Source organism: Erpetoichthys calabaricus, chromosome 14 (genome assembly GCF_900747795.2).
Source record: "Erpetoichthys calabaricus chromosome 14, fErpCal1.3, whole genome shotgun sequence".
NCBI classification, from domain to species: Eukaryota; Metazoa; Chordata; class Cladistia; order Polypteriformes; family Polypteridae; genus Erpetoichthys; species Erpetoichthys calabaricus.
This window is the reverse complement of record NC_041407.2, coordinates 41283125-41300070: the sequence shown is the minus strand read 5'-3', so window position 1 is coordinate 41300070 and position 16946 is coordinate 41283125. Positions and strand designations below refer to the sequence as shown.

Sequence of the window (16946 nt, the reverse complement as noted above, 5' to 3'; positions counted from 1 at the left end):
TGATCACTACCACTAAAGGAGTTCACAATGTATCAGAAGAACAGCTTGTCCAGGGATGGCAAGTGCGAAGATCCAAAGCAAGGATAAATATAAGGTGGAAATGATTCAAAACTGGCCAACCTTGATTGCTTTTTAAGATGAAAGCACCATTACATCTCATGATGAGTTTCGGTGAGTACACATATTGTGGCATTTTGGGTATTGCAGAGAAATGTCATGAACCTCTTATTTCAGATGCTATTTAATGCTGGTTGGGTTACATCTGATATTATCAGACAAAGTAGAAAAAGTAGAAGAATGTCTGGAGATTTATGTGAATAACATACTGTATACTAAAAAGGCATATACAGTACATTACAATTAAAGCTGAAATGTGCAATCCAGACTTTGAAATTCAGTCTGAAATCATCCATGTTTCCAACTAGGAAAGGGATCCTGTTGATCCTTATTGTTAAACTTGGCAACAAAAATGATTCATTCCATTGTGAATATTCTACAGATGAGTAATTCTAGACACTGGTGTCTTCAACCAGGCAACTTTGGATGGAATACGCTTCTAATTGACATGTTCCTTTTTGTGAGCACAGCAAGCTCAACCTGATGTATTCACATGTTAATGCCTTTAAATGTTAACCGGGGTACATCTGAACATGTCTCACCATCATATCATTGGTGTGTGTTAGACATATATAAATGAAAGGTCTGTGTGTGTGTGTGTGTGTGTGTGTGCGTGTGTGTGTGTGTGTATGTGTGTGTGGGTGTGCGTGTGCGTGTGCGTGTGTGTGTGTGTGTGTGCATATGGAGCAGTCTGTTCTGCTAATGCTGAACCACAGCCACGGGAGTTGGTGTGAATTCTACAGAAGATGTAGAAGCTAATGCAAATGTGACTTGCACTTTGTGAGATGGTACATCCATGTACTTTAACATTTTTCAGTGCTTGCATGCACCTTACTTCTCATTCAACCCAAGCAGACAAACTCAGCTTTGTGGTACTTGCATGTTGTACTTTCACACAACGAGCTATGATACATTTGCCTGAGACAGCTTCCAGTCTGTCCCGTACAACAGCTGCACTTGACTACACGTCCATCTCAGACAAGATACAACCTGTCCTCTGCAGGTTCACCAATATAGGAAAACCTGAGTTTTCAGGTTGTGTTTTGTCTCAAAGACCACATGCAGCTAATATATATATATATATATATATATATATATATATATATATATATATATATATATATATATATATTACAGTAGAGTCTCGCTTATCCGACCTTCGTTTATCCGACATTCCGTATTTTTCGATGTCCCACCGCAAAAAACAAAAAAAAACGCATCAATTGGCAACAAGAATTGCAAGTTGCGAGCGTAGGTTTTTTTTTGTTGCTAAGTTCATTTTTTCAGTTATAATTTTCCGTTGTTTTGTTGTAAAACATGATTATGGTGGATTATGTGGCCAGCCCTTTCTCGTGTGTGCGTGTGTCTCTCTAGCGCATGTGTGGGCGCGCCTGTTTGTCTCTCTCGCGTGCGTGTGCGAGAGTGTGAGTGTGTGTGTGTGTGTGTGTGTCTCTCTCTCACGCTGTATCTCTCTCTCTCTCTCTCGCTGCACAGGGAATGCACAGGGAGAGACTGAACACGTGTGGAAATCATCGCCGCGCACAAACCGAAAGGGAAACTGGCTTGTTCGTATACCGAGTGTGTGGTGGTGAACAGAGGCAAAAGTTTGGCAAACTTTTTGGTCGTAACCCAATTTGTACATGTTCAGAGACATTTGTGAACCGAGGTTCCACTGTATTAGGTTCGTAATGTGTAAAATTATAACATAATTTGATGTTTAATAGGCTTTTTCTTAACACCTCACATTATCCGACAATTTCGCTGATCCGACGTTCTGCCGGCCCGTTTATGTCGGATAAGTGTGACTCTACTGTGTGTGTATATATATATATATATATATATATATACTGTGGCAACTGACTGGGGGTGATACCCAGCCAGGATGCCCAGGAGGACCGGAGGAGTGCTCACGCCTCCTCCAGACCACGGGGGGTGACCGCCCTGGTTGCTTTGGGGACCACGGGAACTGAGCTTGGAAGCTCAACCCTATAGGGCCTGTGGTCACTGCCAGGGTGTGCCCCAATGCCTGAGGAGCCCTGGCCCTCAGCACTTCCTCCACACCCAGAAGTTCAGGGGGGAAGAAGACCAGGGACACCTGGAATGCTTCCAGGTGCGCAGCCGGTACTTCCGCCACACTGGGGAAGTGTCGGTGGAAGCTAATCGGGGGGCACTTGAAGCACGTCCAGGTGGGGATAAAAGGGGCTGCCTCCCTCCATTCAATGGCTTGAGTCGGGAGTGGAGAAGACAGAGCTTGGGAGGACAGGAGTGGAGGAGGACCTGAGAGGACACTGACACAAAGAAGGAGGAATCCTTGGATCATGTCGTTTATCCCAAATTCTGACCATACTGTTCTAACATTAGCATGCTGCAGTAGAAATTAAGATTTGTTACAGTAGGTGAGGTGGCATATTTCCAGTCTTTAATCACCCACTTTTAGGCGATCACATGCTCACTGTAGCCTCTTGCTCTTTTTTTCTGGAGTGAAATCCAGTGTGGTATTCTGCTGCTATAGCTCACTTGATTCAATGTCTGATCTACTGTGTGTGCAAAGATGCACTTCTGCACACTACAGTTCAAGAGGGCTGTTTCGAACATTTATGGCTTTTCTGATAGCTTAAAAGAGTCTAACGGTTTTCATCTAACCCTTTTCATTAATTAGATGTTTTTGCCCAATGAACTTCCACTCAGATGTTGCACTTCATTCTACTTCTCCATAAATTCTAGAGACTGTAGTGATTGAAAACTGCAACTATCATACCATGCTAAAAGTCATTTTAAACGTGTAATTTTCTTGAACAAAAACTAAACCTCTTTGCTATTAATTCATTCTATACACATTTCAGTTTGGAGGAGGAGAATATTTTCATTAACAAGCAGGTGTACCTATTAAAGCAGCCACTGAGTGTATGGGGTAGAAATAAACCTCTGGATGATGGAAGGTGGATATCAACTAGAATCTATCAAGCCACATACCTTGCAGGACAAAATGTTGCCAAAAGCAGAGAATGTGTCATACAAGGCCTTGTTGTCAATAGACTTGTCTAGATTTTTGATGAAAACATTGCCAACTCCTGATTTTCTGAGGGAGGGATCTCGCTGCGACCACATGATCCGTATAGGTTTGCCTTTGATTACATCAAAATTCATGGTGTCCAAGGCTCTCTCAGCTAAGGAGGTAAAGGATACATAGTAAATATAAGTAAGTGAGCATAACTTATTTCACTTATATAAAAGAGCATGAAGTAATTTTCTGACTCAAACAAGCCACACACCTAGGGTGGTGCAATATCGTAAACACCATATCAACAACCTGCATTTTGAATGTGATATTTTTGGAAAGAAAGTTAAACGGGTGCCAACATGATGACAATAAAATGAGACTATATGATGACAACTATAGTAATTGACAACAACTTTTACAAGAAGAATTAAACAGTAGTATATACTGTATCTGTTCATTTGTTTAACACTTATGTTATACATTCCTTATTTATAATGAAATAACAAAAAATGCACGCATTCATTTTCAAAACTACATTTTTAATGAAGACCTACAAAAAAGATTGAGTCTAACCTTGTAATACTAGAAAAAACCCTTCATTAAGTGCAGTTTAGCAAATAGTAGCATCAATGGAAGGAAGACTATAGAACGGTGGGAGAGACACCTGGCTGTGGCTGCGGGTGTCTGATATGTGTACATCAGGCAGACAGGGGCATTCATGTGTCTCTGATCTTTTGCTGACATAAGCTTTTGACTATACTGGCTATGTCAGATACTGACTGTATTATTTTACAAATACAGAAACAGAGAATAAGCATCCGTGTATTATTAAAAGCAGATAATTGTTATCAAACCTTCAACCTATGTTCAAGGTAATAGGCAATATACCCCATCAGCAACACACTTCCTGATACCATGCTGGATGCAGAATGAAATCTTTAAAACAGTTGAATGGATTATTCACTGGATTATATAAATTTGGGCCTGGAGCCAATATGATATGTAACATCCATGGTCCGGACCAGACAAATGTTTGAGGCAGGGCTATGTGGAGAAGATGGACATTACAGCAGACCCTGAGAATGTTAAACGGGTGGAGGCACAGATAGAGCACTTAAGAAAGTACTTACTGAAGCTCATATGCTATCCAAGTCCCTCTATAGCAATTTAGATTCTACATTATCTGCTTTTTCAACTAGTTTGATATCATCTACAAACTTAACCAGCTTATCGATTATATTCTTGTCTTGCATATTAGTGAATCACAACCTTCCTGGTCTGAACCCATGTTGTGTATTTGCTAATACAATTGTACTTGACCTGACCTGCTGAAGCTCTTCCTTAATAATTGTTTACATTAATTTACATTAATTTACCTGAGACACATGTTAAGCTTATTGAATTATAGGTACTTGGTTCTGTCTGATCTCCATTTTGATACAACTGGATAACATTTACGTAGCTTCCAGTCTTTAGGATTTTCCATAGTGTGCAGAGATTTTCAAAAAGGATGTGCCAAGTGTTTATACACTGTATGTACTCACTAACTTCCTTAAGCACTCAAGGATAAATGTTATCTGGTACCTCCTTAGACATCCTTTTTATGTTTGACAGATTATCAATTTATCTACATATATAAACATAAAAAATGTGCAAGTTCAAAACAATTTCTATTTCACTCTCTGTCTACTCTAGTTCAGCTGTACTGTTCCTAATACTCTTCACCTCCTCCTTGATCGTTCTTTTACTACGAAAATATTGAAGGAATCTCTTTAGGTCACATTTCACTTTTTCCACACATTTCTCTCCAACTGTCATTTAGCTTTCCTCATACCCTGTTAAACCATAGCTCTCATACAGTATGCCGTATGGTTTACATTGGCATTATTAGTCTTATATGACTTTTACAGCTTTTGTAACTTCCTTTTTAGCTCCTAATTTATCCACCTCATAGTTTCATTTTATTTCTTACTGCTTCTAAATTTTGGAATGAACCTGTCCTGCATTATATATAAAACACTTTTAAACCTACCCCAAATCTCCTCAGCTTTTTCCACACTTAAAATCTTAACCCAAGTTATTTTACTGAGGCTTTGTTATATCTACTCAAAGTTTGTCCTACTAAAATTAAAATGTAACTGTGTTTTAGAATATGCACACCGTGAATCCCATTATATTATGTTATGGTCACTAGATTGTAATGGTTGAATCGCATTATCCCCTTCAATTCTATCCTGATTGTTACTGAATACAAAATCTAGACAGGTCTTCCCTCATTTGTCCTTTAACATACTGCATTAAAAAATAGTCACTGAAAAACTCCTGTTCTTGTGCTCTGCTATTTGTAAGGCTAGCCCAGTTAATATTTGGATAACTAAATTCCCCCATAGCTATAACATCTCCCTCTAAACTTGCCTTTTTAATATTAATAAAAAGATACACATTGAAACTACATGAGGTGGTTTATAACACATTCTTAATATGAGGTCCCAATCTCTAATGCTGTCTAGCCAAATCCATACATCTTCACTAAACTGTGATTCATTATCTAATTGATGAAGCTTTGCACTTACATTGTTTTTTACATACATGACTACTCCCTTACCTTTTCAGTTTTGCCTGCCTTTCCTGAATAATGTGCAACAGTCTATGTTACTCTCCTGTCCAACTTTATTATTTAATCAGGTTTCTGCATTAAGCCCCTGCATTAACTGTTCTCTCATGATTCTCTCAGTGCTAAACTGCTTTCTCCCCTCTGCTACTGACTCACTTAGGATGCCTGCTGAAAGGGCTTTTTTCCATACGATACTTTACCTTGAGCCTGTCTGCTTCCCTAAGAAACTTTCTTTGCTGCTTACTTTTATCTGTAACGTAACACAACTTTAAATACCATAACGGTTTGATTCTCCTTTTCATATGTGCTCTATACCCTTCCTTTTAGAACCAATGCTCACCAGATTGTCATTAATCTTCCTGAGTTAACTAGTAAGCTTTTAGTTCTTTCTTTACTGAGAATGATCACAAAAGGATCAGAAACACTACTAAATTGGGAGGAGGATTGTGAGGTTGGGGGAATCCCTCAGGACTTTGGCAGGGAAAAATGGAGGGAAGAGTTTCATGTGGAAAAATATGAGGGAACAAAAATATAACATGGAGGGATATCTTAAAAATAAGGCGGACTTTTTCATGTGAGTTACCTTCTCATGGAAATAGATTTTCACACCTTCCACATTTTCCTTTGATCCATCCATTTTCTGACACTTTTCCAGGTCTGGGTCACAGGAGCAGCAGTCTAAGCAAAGATTCCAAGAGGTCCCTTTTCCCTGCCACCTACTCCAAATCCTCTAGATGGATGCTGAGGTGTTTTCAGGCAAGACAAGTCATATAATCTCTTCATCATGTCCAGGGTCTATCCTGAAGTTTCTTACTAGATGGACAGGCTTAAAACACCACCCCAGGGAGGCATCCAGGAGACACCCTAATCAGATACCTGAACTACCTCAACTGTTTTCTTTCAAAGTGGAGGAACAGAGACTCTATTTTGAGCTCCTTCTTAATGTCTATGCTTCTCACCCTATCTCTACGCTGTGAAAGAGGCTCATTTTTGCTGCTTGTATATGCGGATCTAGTTCTTTCAGTCACTACACACAGCTCATGACCATAGTTTAGGACAGGGACATAGATTGACCAGTAAATCCACATGACTGCGAACATTGTAACGTACACTGCAACAGCCTCCTGTCATTGCTCCTCCTATTCATCTTGAAGCTCATGTATAATCAGTTAGGTATCATTATGGTCTGGTATTTAAATTATGAGGATCATATTTTCTTGGGGAGTTCAGTGAATTTATTGTTTAGAATAGATTAGATTAGCATTGAATATTTTAAGTATGTATCAGTATAACAATTACCATTTGAAATGACAAGTCCCACAGTATAAGAAGTTACAGGCAGAGATTCAATAGTTAATGGAGTACAGAACAAGAGTTTATAGGTAGTGTTTTCATTACTTTAATGATTATTTTGCTTTTCTAAAAATTGTTATTTTAAAAATGAAACTGTATGAAACAGTATAATTGTATATTTTATTTTGGGATAAACAAGTGTGAAGCCCTAGGGCACAGGTGTCAAACTCCAGGCCTGGAGGGCCACAGTGGCTGCAGGTTTTCATTCTAACCTTTTTCATAACAAGTGACCAGTTTTCACTGCTAATTAACTTCTTTTCTTTAGCCCTGTTTTAAGGATTCAGTCCACTAAATTGATTCTTTTCTTCATTAAATGACAGCCAAACAGAAATTAGACGTGAAATGAGCCAACAGATGACCAATTAAACTGGGGATTCAAACTCCAACTAGTTTCTTAATGAGATGCTGATTCTTGTTGTTAATTGAACCCATCATTTAATTCCATGGCTTGTTGCTGCTCTCGTTCTGCCACAGCAGACATTTCCAAAACTGTTGATTGTCTGTTTTACTGAGACCTTCACCCTTCTTTATTTTCATCTATTGTGTGATGGGCACAGGGGAGCTGGTCATGTGGCTGCTTGTTTTGTGTTTCATTATTGTTTGGCTGCTAATTAAGGACAAAGAAACAACTAAGGGGTCTTAGTCACGTCAATTAAAACAAAGGCATAAGAAGTTAATTAGCAGCAAAAACTGATCACTAATTAAGGAGATGGTTAGAAAGAAAACCTGTACCCACTGTGGCTCTGCAGGACCGGAGTTCGACACCCCTGCCCTAGGGTGTGTACAGGCACCCTAACCCGACACACATAGGCACAGAGATGTGTTTAGCACACACAGCACATGGTTTATTTATAGAATAGGCAGTCCAGCACACAAGCACAACACAGTCCCTTCTTGCCGCCAGTCCTTCCGCCTCCACTCCTCCTCAGTCTTTGTCCTCTTCCTCCTGACTCTGGCCCTTGGAGTAGTGGCTGCAGGCTCCTTTTATAAGGCACCCAGAAGTGCTCCTGGTGCTCGTTGACGCATTTCTGGCAGCACTTCCAAGTGTGGCGGAAGAACTGCCCATAAGGGCTCAGCAGCTGCTGCAGCACCCCCTGATGACGCCCACAGATCCCAACAGGGCTGTATCCAACTCCAACTCCCATGGAGCCCTGCATGAGTCTGAGGCACCGCTGCAACCCAGGGGGGCTGCCACCTAGTGCTCTGGGGGAGTTAGCGCTCTGGATATGCTCCCTCTCCCAGTCCTTCCAGCATGGAGGCGTCACGGCCGGGCAAGGGCCCCGGCTGTCCGCCACACAAGATACTCAATTTTAAAATGAACCTTTATATCAGAGTATAGAGAACTGCATTTACTGTACATATTTACAGTGTTGTTTCCTATGAGAAACATATAAGTAGTAAGCTAATAAACTTAAATATTATTAAAGAATACTTTAGTTTTCTCATTAGTGGATTAGATATTTTAGCTTGTCATTTGTGAATATCCTCCATGTAGTGCGTAAACATGGCATTTTTTCCAGATTGTTTACAGTAATGCTGAACATAGGAAATGATTTTTCATTTAATTAATTAAAAAAAAATTGCAACTACAGTCTGAGTTATCTAGTTACAATAACTATCTTGGGTAATATTTTACTTGTGCAATGACAAGACCTTTCATTACAACCCGTGTCCTATTTTTTGAAACACAAAATGATTACTACACAATACTTAAGGGATTTAGTTTTTCAGAATGGAGCAGGAGGGGTCACATAATGTAGAGGATATTGGGTTGTTGATGAGGGATTTTGATGTGGCACCCCAAATAGAGAGGCAGGAATTCAATGAGACACCAGTATCTTCATAACCCTAACATGCATATGTGTGAAATCTGAATAAAACTGGACGCAAAGATATTTAAAAAACAATCTGACAGGGGTGTATTCACATTAAACAAAGATATGAACAACAACAACAGCATTTATTTATATAGCACATTTTCATTCAAATAATGTAGCTCAAAGTGCTTTACATAATGAAGAAAAGAGAAATAAAGAATGAAGAAAGCAGAAAATCAAAACCAGGTCCATATGTTTAAATAAAACAATATAAACATAAAAATAAAAACATTACCTCGGAAAATGTACTGAGTAAATACTTAAATAATGCCATTTAAAGTATTATAATAAAATGGATTTCAATTAAGCTATATTAAGTACTGCCACAAGCATGGGTGGATTAAAAACCTTATGGGATCTAAGTTCAAGGGGACACCAGGAAGAGATGTTAAGATTGCACTATTCTGATCTTATAGAACCTTAGAGAGGTGGAAATCAGCCAAATGGTGTCAGCTAGGGCCTGTGTGTCACAGAAAGTGCAACTTACATCTTTTGGGTTATTTATTTTTTTCCACCACTTATTACCATCTTGGACATCTTGTTTTCTTTGTAACCGTACATTTAGTTTTGTGTTAGCTTAGGGTGCGAAACATATGAACAGTAATGCAAAACGATGACTGCAATGGTGATCTTTCAACAGTTACCAGTGGAACTGAATTTTATTTTGTGTGACAGTTTTCTTAACAAAAAAATAAAATAATCAATAAGTAACATCTTTCAGCAGTAGTAATTACTAATTAAAACAAAACAGTACTTTTAATGTTTTTTCTAACCATAAAGTAAAATATTTTATAACTTTTTATACTACTTTATATACATGGTTTTTGTCATATTTCACTGCATTAAATTAGCTGATATATTATGTTCATTGTTCATAGAATCTGGCATTTGATACATTGATATTTAGGGTTGAACCAAATTAAAATATACATTGCAAACTTACAAGATGTTACATAATGCATTCATTAGTTTCCATTTAGGAAAAAATCCACAATATTAATTTGCAATAATAATGGACCCACTTATTTTGCCATCTTTTCATTAAAGCATTTATACAAAGTTAAAGTTAATTTTTATTAATTGAAATTTTGCTCTTCTCCAATGTAGCGGTATCTCAGCTTTTTGGGATTTTCAGTCTACTCAAAATGGGGATTTTGTTTAGAACATCTGCAACATACAGTATTGCAGCCTTTTTCCCTAGGGGGAATTGTGGGACTCAGATCTCAAGACCTGCATGTTCTACTTACTTTTTAGGGTAATTTATTTAGGGAATGACTGGGCATACTGTATATTCAAAGGTAAACATAATATTGTATGCTGCACTAATATAGTTATTACTGTAATTTTGTTCCTATTTTAAGGAAAGTGTTACAAGTGTTCCAGGAGAAAATCTATGTATTATAATTACTGGTTAAAGAAATCAGAATCATGGTTTCTCAAACAAGAATACACGTCTGGGGGCAACACATTAAAATGTTTGCAGTGAATAGCAGAGAAATCTGCCACTGCAAAGGCAATGCCCGTGGGCCTTCTTCCTAAAAAAAAACACCCCCAATTTCTCTGTGCATTTTAAACCGCTCAGGTTTCAGGCAGCAGGTAAAAACAAAATGAACAAAAGACTTGATGCTAAGAGACAATTAAAAGCTAAAATTCCTTTTTAACCATTTAGGAGCTCATTAGCACATGGTAACTGAAGCTTAATAATTAATTTTTGCATTGTAATGAGTGCTGCAACAGAGGAGACACACAAACACACACAAACATGCAGACCACTATAGCTATTTGGTTTCACACATTTGAGAAGAACTTCTGTCTTCTATGATATCTTTCTGTTACTTTGACTGCTGCACCACTAAATTGGTTTAGATAAGCATTGTGGTCTATGTGTATACATGTGAAGAAGTAAAATGTTACGGCTATATTCTGGCATGGCATGTTTGCATTTCCAATTAGATAGTAATGTTAACCTCCTTTAGTTACTAGTTTAGACATACAGTCAAAAGGTGTATGCTGTACAAACTCGTCTGTGCTGGTCTTAACTGGTGTCATTAGGCAGATTTGTTGATTTGGGTGTTTTGAGTACTGAAATCTGCATCTCCTGTGGCTCTTCATTATTCATAAGAACAAAGTCCCAAGGATTACTATGACCTCCAATACACCAGGAGACGCTAACATGATGACAGCACAAAAAACAGAAACTGAAGGAACAGAAATCAAAACCCAAAGCATAACCTTTCTGCCAAACGTTCTTTATTATGCTTGTTCAAATCTTGTTAGTGACAGAAGCAATGCTATGCTGTTGGGCCCCTGAATAAAGCCCTTAACCTGCAATTGTTCCAGGGACACTGTACAAATAGTTGAACCCACGCTCTGATGGCAGAGCTCAATGTGTCATAAGAGAGTAAGTTGGCGTTTGCAAAAAAAGACCAATTCCTAATACAAGAAATTGTATATGGTGAATAAAGGATTAAAAACTTACTAAAAAATCATGGAGACATTTCTTTTGCTGGGTATAATCCACCAAGGGATACTGGCTATTAGAGAGCACACACAGTACCTGAAATGACATATTCACATTTGTCAAGTCAATTGATGTCTTCAAATACCAATGTATACTCTGATGTTATAGAAAGGTTTTTTCCTTGCAACAGGTTATGTTTACTTTTAAATATGCAATGTGCTCTCTCTGTACACATGACATGCACTTATATATTTAATAGGGTTTTTTAGGAGACTTTTCGACTTTAAACAGTTTATCATAATCAGAAGCTTGTTCTCAATCAGATCAGGTTAACAAGGGCTCTACTGCTCTTTGCAGGTCAAAATCCCTGATCCTTCTCTGAGCGCAAGCTTCATGAGGCATTGGATTTTTCAGAAATGTGACATTCAGCGAGACATCTAATTGTTCCCACCTGGGACAAAATTCACTCATGTTTGTCTCCAAATGTATATATATTATATGCCTGACACCAGCAAGACTACATAAATGGAGTCTAGCAATCTCTGCCTATTAATTAACTGCTGAACTATGGCTAGTTAACAATTAAGCTGAGGAAAACAACATTGTTAATACTTCTGTAATAGAACTGGAAATGAAGATATGGGAACCCTATATATTTCAAAGTTTCATGTCTACCTTAATTATTAATCTTTTGGGAAAGGTATGCAAAATACTGCATTTGATATTCTTGGGCAGGGATATGCCTCTTAGTTTTGACTGGGGAAGTGGCATCTAGATCTATATTTTGCTACAGATTTATATTCAATACACACTATTATTTGTTACTTGCAGCTGCCTTTCGTGCAGGCTATTGCTGATCTGCTTTTGGACAGAGGGGCTAAAACAATTTATTTCTGTTTGAAAAAAAGATTTGTCTTTTGCAAACACTTACTGTATGAATATTATGTAGTATTGGCTAAGTAAAGCTTGTAATCTTCTCTTTTCATGCATAATGTTTATGATATATAGAAGCCAATACTGAACAGTGGCAAATGATGTGAAAAATGCCCATGGAAAAAAGAAAAAAAAAACATGTTACTTGTGTTGCATAATACAAATTATAGTATTCCAATTGTATGCACAAACTTTGCAAAATGAATTTTTTTTGCTATAATAGTCTGAAATGGTGTATGTCACCTTAAATCAGTGTGTTCATAATATGTATAAAGACTTTCATTATTTGGTAAAAGTACTGTATATAATAAACAGAAATAGTTGCATTAAATATTTTATAATACTCAAGTATTATTAAAGTGTAAGCTTCAATTTAAATGTTTAAAGTCTAAATATTGTCTATTGTAATAGGCATTTGTCAAATTTTACCTTCAGACACAGGTCCATAGATGCCCGGATCCTTAGTCAAGGATGAAAAATAACAAGTTCATAATCAGTGTAAGAGCCAAATCCTTTAAGTTAATGTTAATGGTAAATTTCCCTAAGTTTGCTTAGCTTAAACTTGAATATAATATAGCTTAACACTGATAATGGAAGATTTAGTTTAACCCCTTATAGGATATAGAAAATAGAATGTTCGTAATCTTAACTCTTTGTGACAGAAGAATACCTCATAGATTGAAGTTAGACAACTAGAAAGAAACATGAACGGTCATATAGACATTAAGGGCATATAGTTTTATGACCGTCCAATGCATAGTACAATGCATAGAAATCTGAAGAATATTAACATAGATATTTAAGCAGAATATCATAAAGTTACCCTGTTTTACTTTACTTTTGTGTGTATTATCAACCTTTTTCTCGATTTTTATGTGAACCGTTTGCTTTGAATTTTACTAAAATCCGTAAAAATGAAGATACTTGGACTGTGGAGTATTTTTTGCATGACGAATCATACTAGTGCTAGAATGTCTGTCTGGTAGATGCATTTGAACTATTTTGAACCTTTTGGAAACTTTCCTCAAACACAGCTACAATTAGTGATCTAGACACAGTCTAAAATGATACCCTACATGGTTATTTTTGAAATTTGTCACTTTTAACCTTCTGGGAGTGGCTGTAATAGGGATAATGAGGTTTTGTGAAAATAAGTCATTTTATCCCCTCGTATCCCCTTGGGTCAGCTGATGTGGCATGCACAACTTTAAATCTTTCTTATAGTTTTTGCTGAAGACACCTATTGGTTTACTCTTTATGATATTGGAGTGATTTAACAAGGCCACAAATAGGGAGGAACCCCACAAACGCTCAATGTTTTGTATAATTAAAAATCAAGACAAGTTGAAAAGTATATCATAATGGGGGTTTTGTCATCCTCATCAGTCAGGAAAAAGTGATTTTAAAGTTGTCATAAGTATTTCTTATGAACACAGAATATTACCTAAAAGATTAACTTTCAAAACTGTCCCAGCTATTTAACCAGTAGCCTACAGAGTGGAATTTTAAAATCATCATTAAATCGTTGTAATCATTATTACACTAACATTCTCAAGCGTCAAATAAAATATCATTCATTACAAAGCATGGAACCACTTTTAATAACAACACAAACATGCCTTGTCACAACATAGTACTGTATGAAGGTACAGCACTGTACTAGAGGTTTTTAAATGAAAGAAAATGTGATAAATAAATAGATAAATAATGCAGTTTTATACATTCCAAAAAGAGGTGTATATAGGTTTAGCCAGCTATATTTTGCACACTGGGTAACCATTATATAACATTTTTAAACATACTTAATCCAATTAAGTCACATGAAACCAGAGATTATCCCAACAGCACTGGATGCAAGGAAGAGCATCAGTCCATGACAGAATCTACTCACCCATAAACCAAGACTTGCATTTGCACATTGCAAATTTACAGTCACTAGTTAACATCATGTCTTTGTGGAAGCTGAAAAAATTCATAGTATGTGAAATTCTACAGGGCAGACTCTGATCAACATTAATAACACCAACCTTACACCCTAAAGTATGTACATGTAGTGAAAAACACGAACCTAACTTTTAGAACTCTCAGCACTGCTCAATATAAAGGAGGTAAGAAGGCTGGACCAGTTATATTGAAATTAATGTGAAAAATTAGGTTAAACTGCCGAGAGTTGTCGTTATTATAGCCATATTGATTGACAAATATATATTATATATATACTGTATATACTAGGGGGCTCTGCCCCCTGCTCACTTTGCTTGCCAACCCCTGTGCTAGTCATTTCCCGGATTTGCCACTTGCAACGAATCGTGCTGTGCTTTTGGATAAACATGAATATCAACTCTGTCTTTGATATCTCCATCTTTCAAAACTATTATTGCTGACAATTCATCAAATGTCAGTCAGTCATCATTCAACCCGCTATATCCTAATACAGGGTGACGGGGGTCTGCTGGAACCAAACCCAGCCAACACAGGGCACAAGGCAGGAACAAATCCCTGGGCAGGGTGCCAGCCAACCGCAGGGCACACACACACACACACACCCACCCACACACCAAGCACACATTAGAGACAATTTAGGATCACCAATGCACCTAACCTGCATGTCTTTGGACTGTGGGAGGAAACCCACGCAGACACGGGGAGAACATGCAAACTCCATGCAGGGAGGACCCGGGAAGTAAACCCAGGTCTCCTTACTGCAAGGCAGCAGTGCTACCACTACGCCACTGTGCCGCCTCGTCAAATGTTGGTTTATTATATATGCGAGCGTGAGCTCTCATATTCATATAGAAATCCAAGAAAAATTATTTGTCCGTGTTTTTCAGATAAATTTTGTGTAAAGTGCAATACTTTTGAACGTATGGATTTTTATCCATTATTGGCTGTAGAATTTCTAATATGTCCGATCATTTAACTCTTTTGATTCTATGTTGCATCGCTTCTCCATGATCATAAGTATAAACCTGACCGAATTGTGGTTTCTTTGAAATTAAACTTGTAGTAGCTTTAATTGTTGCGGGACCACAGATTCTCATAGCACATGGTCCTGAATCGTGTAAATCTATGTTTTGAGCATTGAATGATGCAAACCCGAACAGATTATTGTAGATTCGGATATTTCACTTAGTGTTTGTGGATTTCACTTTCACCAAATTATTCATCTTCTTTCGGCTGCTCCCGTTAGGGGTTGCCACAGCGGATCATCTTCTTCCATATGTTTCTGTCCTCTGCATCTTGTTCTTTTTTTTTTATATTTTTATTTTATTAATTTTCATTGTAATCATTCCATACAAACGGATCAATTTATAACCTAACAAATTTGAAGACTAATCAAACCCCACCCCTGAGAAGGAGAGCTTAGCTAAAGGAAAATTGCTTTAGGCTTTTTAATAAGGCAACATTAAACAAAAGAAAGGGAGAAGTAAATATCTATGTAAATAAGAGATGGAGAAGGGAGTTAAATGCAATAATAGTTATTTCTCTTATTCTAAAATAATATTGATTAAATCCTGCCATGTTTTGAAAAAATGTTGTACAGATCCTCTAACTGAAAATTTGATTTTTTCCACTTTCAAATAATATAAAACATCGGTTTCCCACTGACTTATAAGAGGAGAATTAGGATTCTTCCAATTTAGCAAAATAAGTCTGCGTGCCAAAAGTGTAGTGAATGCAATCACAGCTTGCTTGTCCTTCTCCAATTCAAGTCCATCTGGAAGAACACTGAACACAGCTGTTAATGGGTTAGGAGGAATTGTGATATCAAGGCTGTCGGAGAGGCACTTAAAAGTTTTTGTCCAAAATGATGTTAGTTTAGTGCAGGCCCAAAACATGTGACCCAGTGAGGCAGGAGCTTGGTTGCAGCGCTCGCAGGTTGGATCCTGCCCTGGAAACATTTTGGACAGTTTTAAGCGAGATAGATGGGCTCGATATATAATTTTTAGTTGAATAATTCTATGCTTTGCGCATATAGAACTCGAGTGAATTCTCTGCTTTGCTACCTTCCACTCCTTTTCTGATATATTGATTAAGAGATCTTCTTCCCAATGTCCTCTTGGATCTTTGAAAGGTAGGGACTCTAATAAGATTTTATATATTGCGGAAATAGTGTTTGTTTCCTCAAAATTGAGCAGTATTTTTTCCAGCATTATGGAGGGTGCAAGGTGGGGGAAATCGGGCAATTTCTGTTTAACAAAATTTCTAATTTGAAGATAGTAAAAGAAATGTGTAGCTGGGAGGTTGAATTTTGAACGTAATTGTTCAAAAGATGTAAATATGTTGTCTATATAAAGATCTCTGAGCATTTTAATCCCAAAACTTTTCCAGGTATTAAAAACTGGATATACTTGTGAAGGTTGAAAGAGGTGGTTCTCTTGCAGAGGTGCCACTGATAAAAGATTTTCCATCTTAAAATGCTTCCTAATTTGGTTCCATATTCTGAGTGAGTAAAGCACAATTGGGTTATTAGTATATTTGCGATAACTTGCATTTATTGGAGAGCAGAGCAGAGAATATAAAGAAGTACTACAGGATTTTACTTCTATTGCGGACCATGCCTGTGTATGTTCATTTATTTGTGTCCAG

General features: G+C 37.4%; 1 protein-coding gene across 2 annotated transcripts in view; it reads right to left on the bottom strand.

The window, feature by feature from the left end:
• Nucleotides 1–16946, bottom strand: part of pabpc4 (poly(A) binding protein, cytoplasmic 4 (inducible form)) — a 139680-nt gene that overhangs the window by 84647 nt on the left and 38087 nt on the right. The window contains exons 1-2 of one of the 2 annotated variants that reach the window (XM_051936329.1): nt 6316–6334; nt 3091–3284 (exon numbers count right to left, since the gene is read on the bottom strand). In XM_051936329.1, the coding sequence (XP_051792289.1) occupies nt 3091–3264 (174 nt within the window). In that variant the 5' untranslated portion in view covers nt 3265–3284; nt 6316–6334. Of the gene's footprint in view, nt 1–3090; nt 3285–6315; nt 6335–16946 lie in introns of those variants that run through there. The other variant, XM_028818810.2, reaches the window with a different exon arrangement.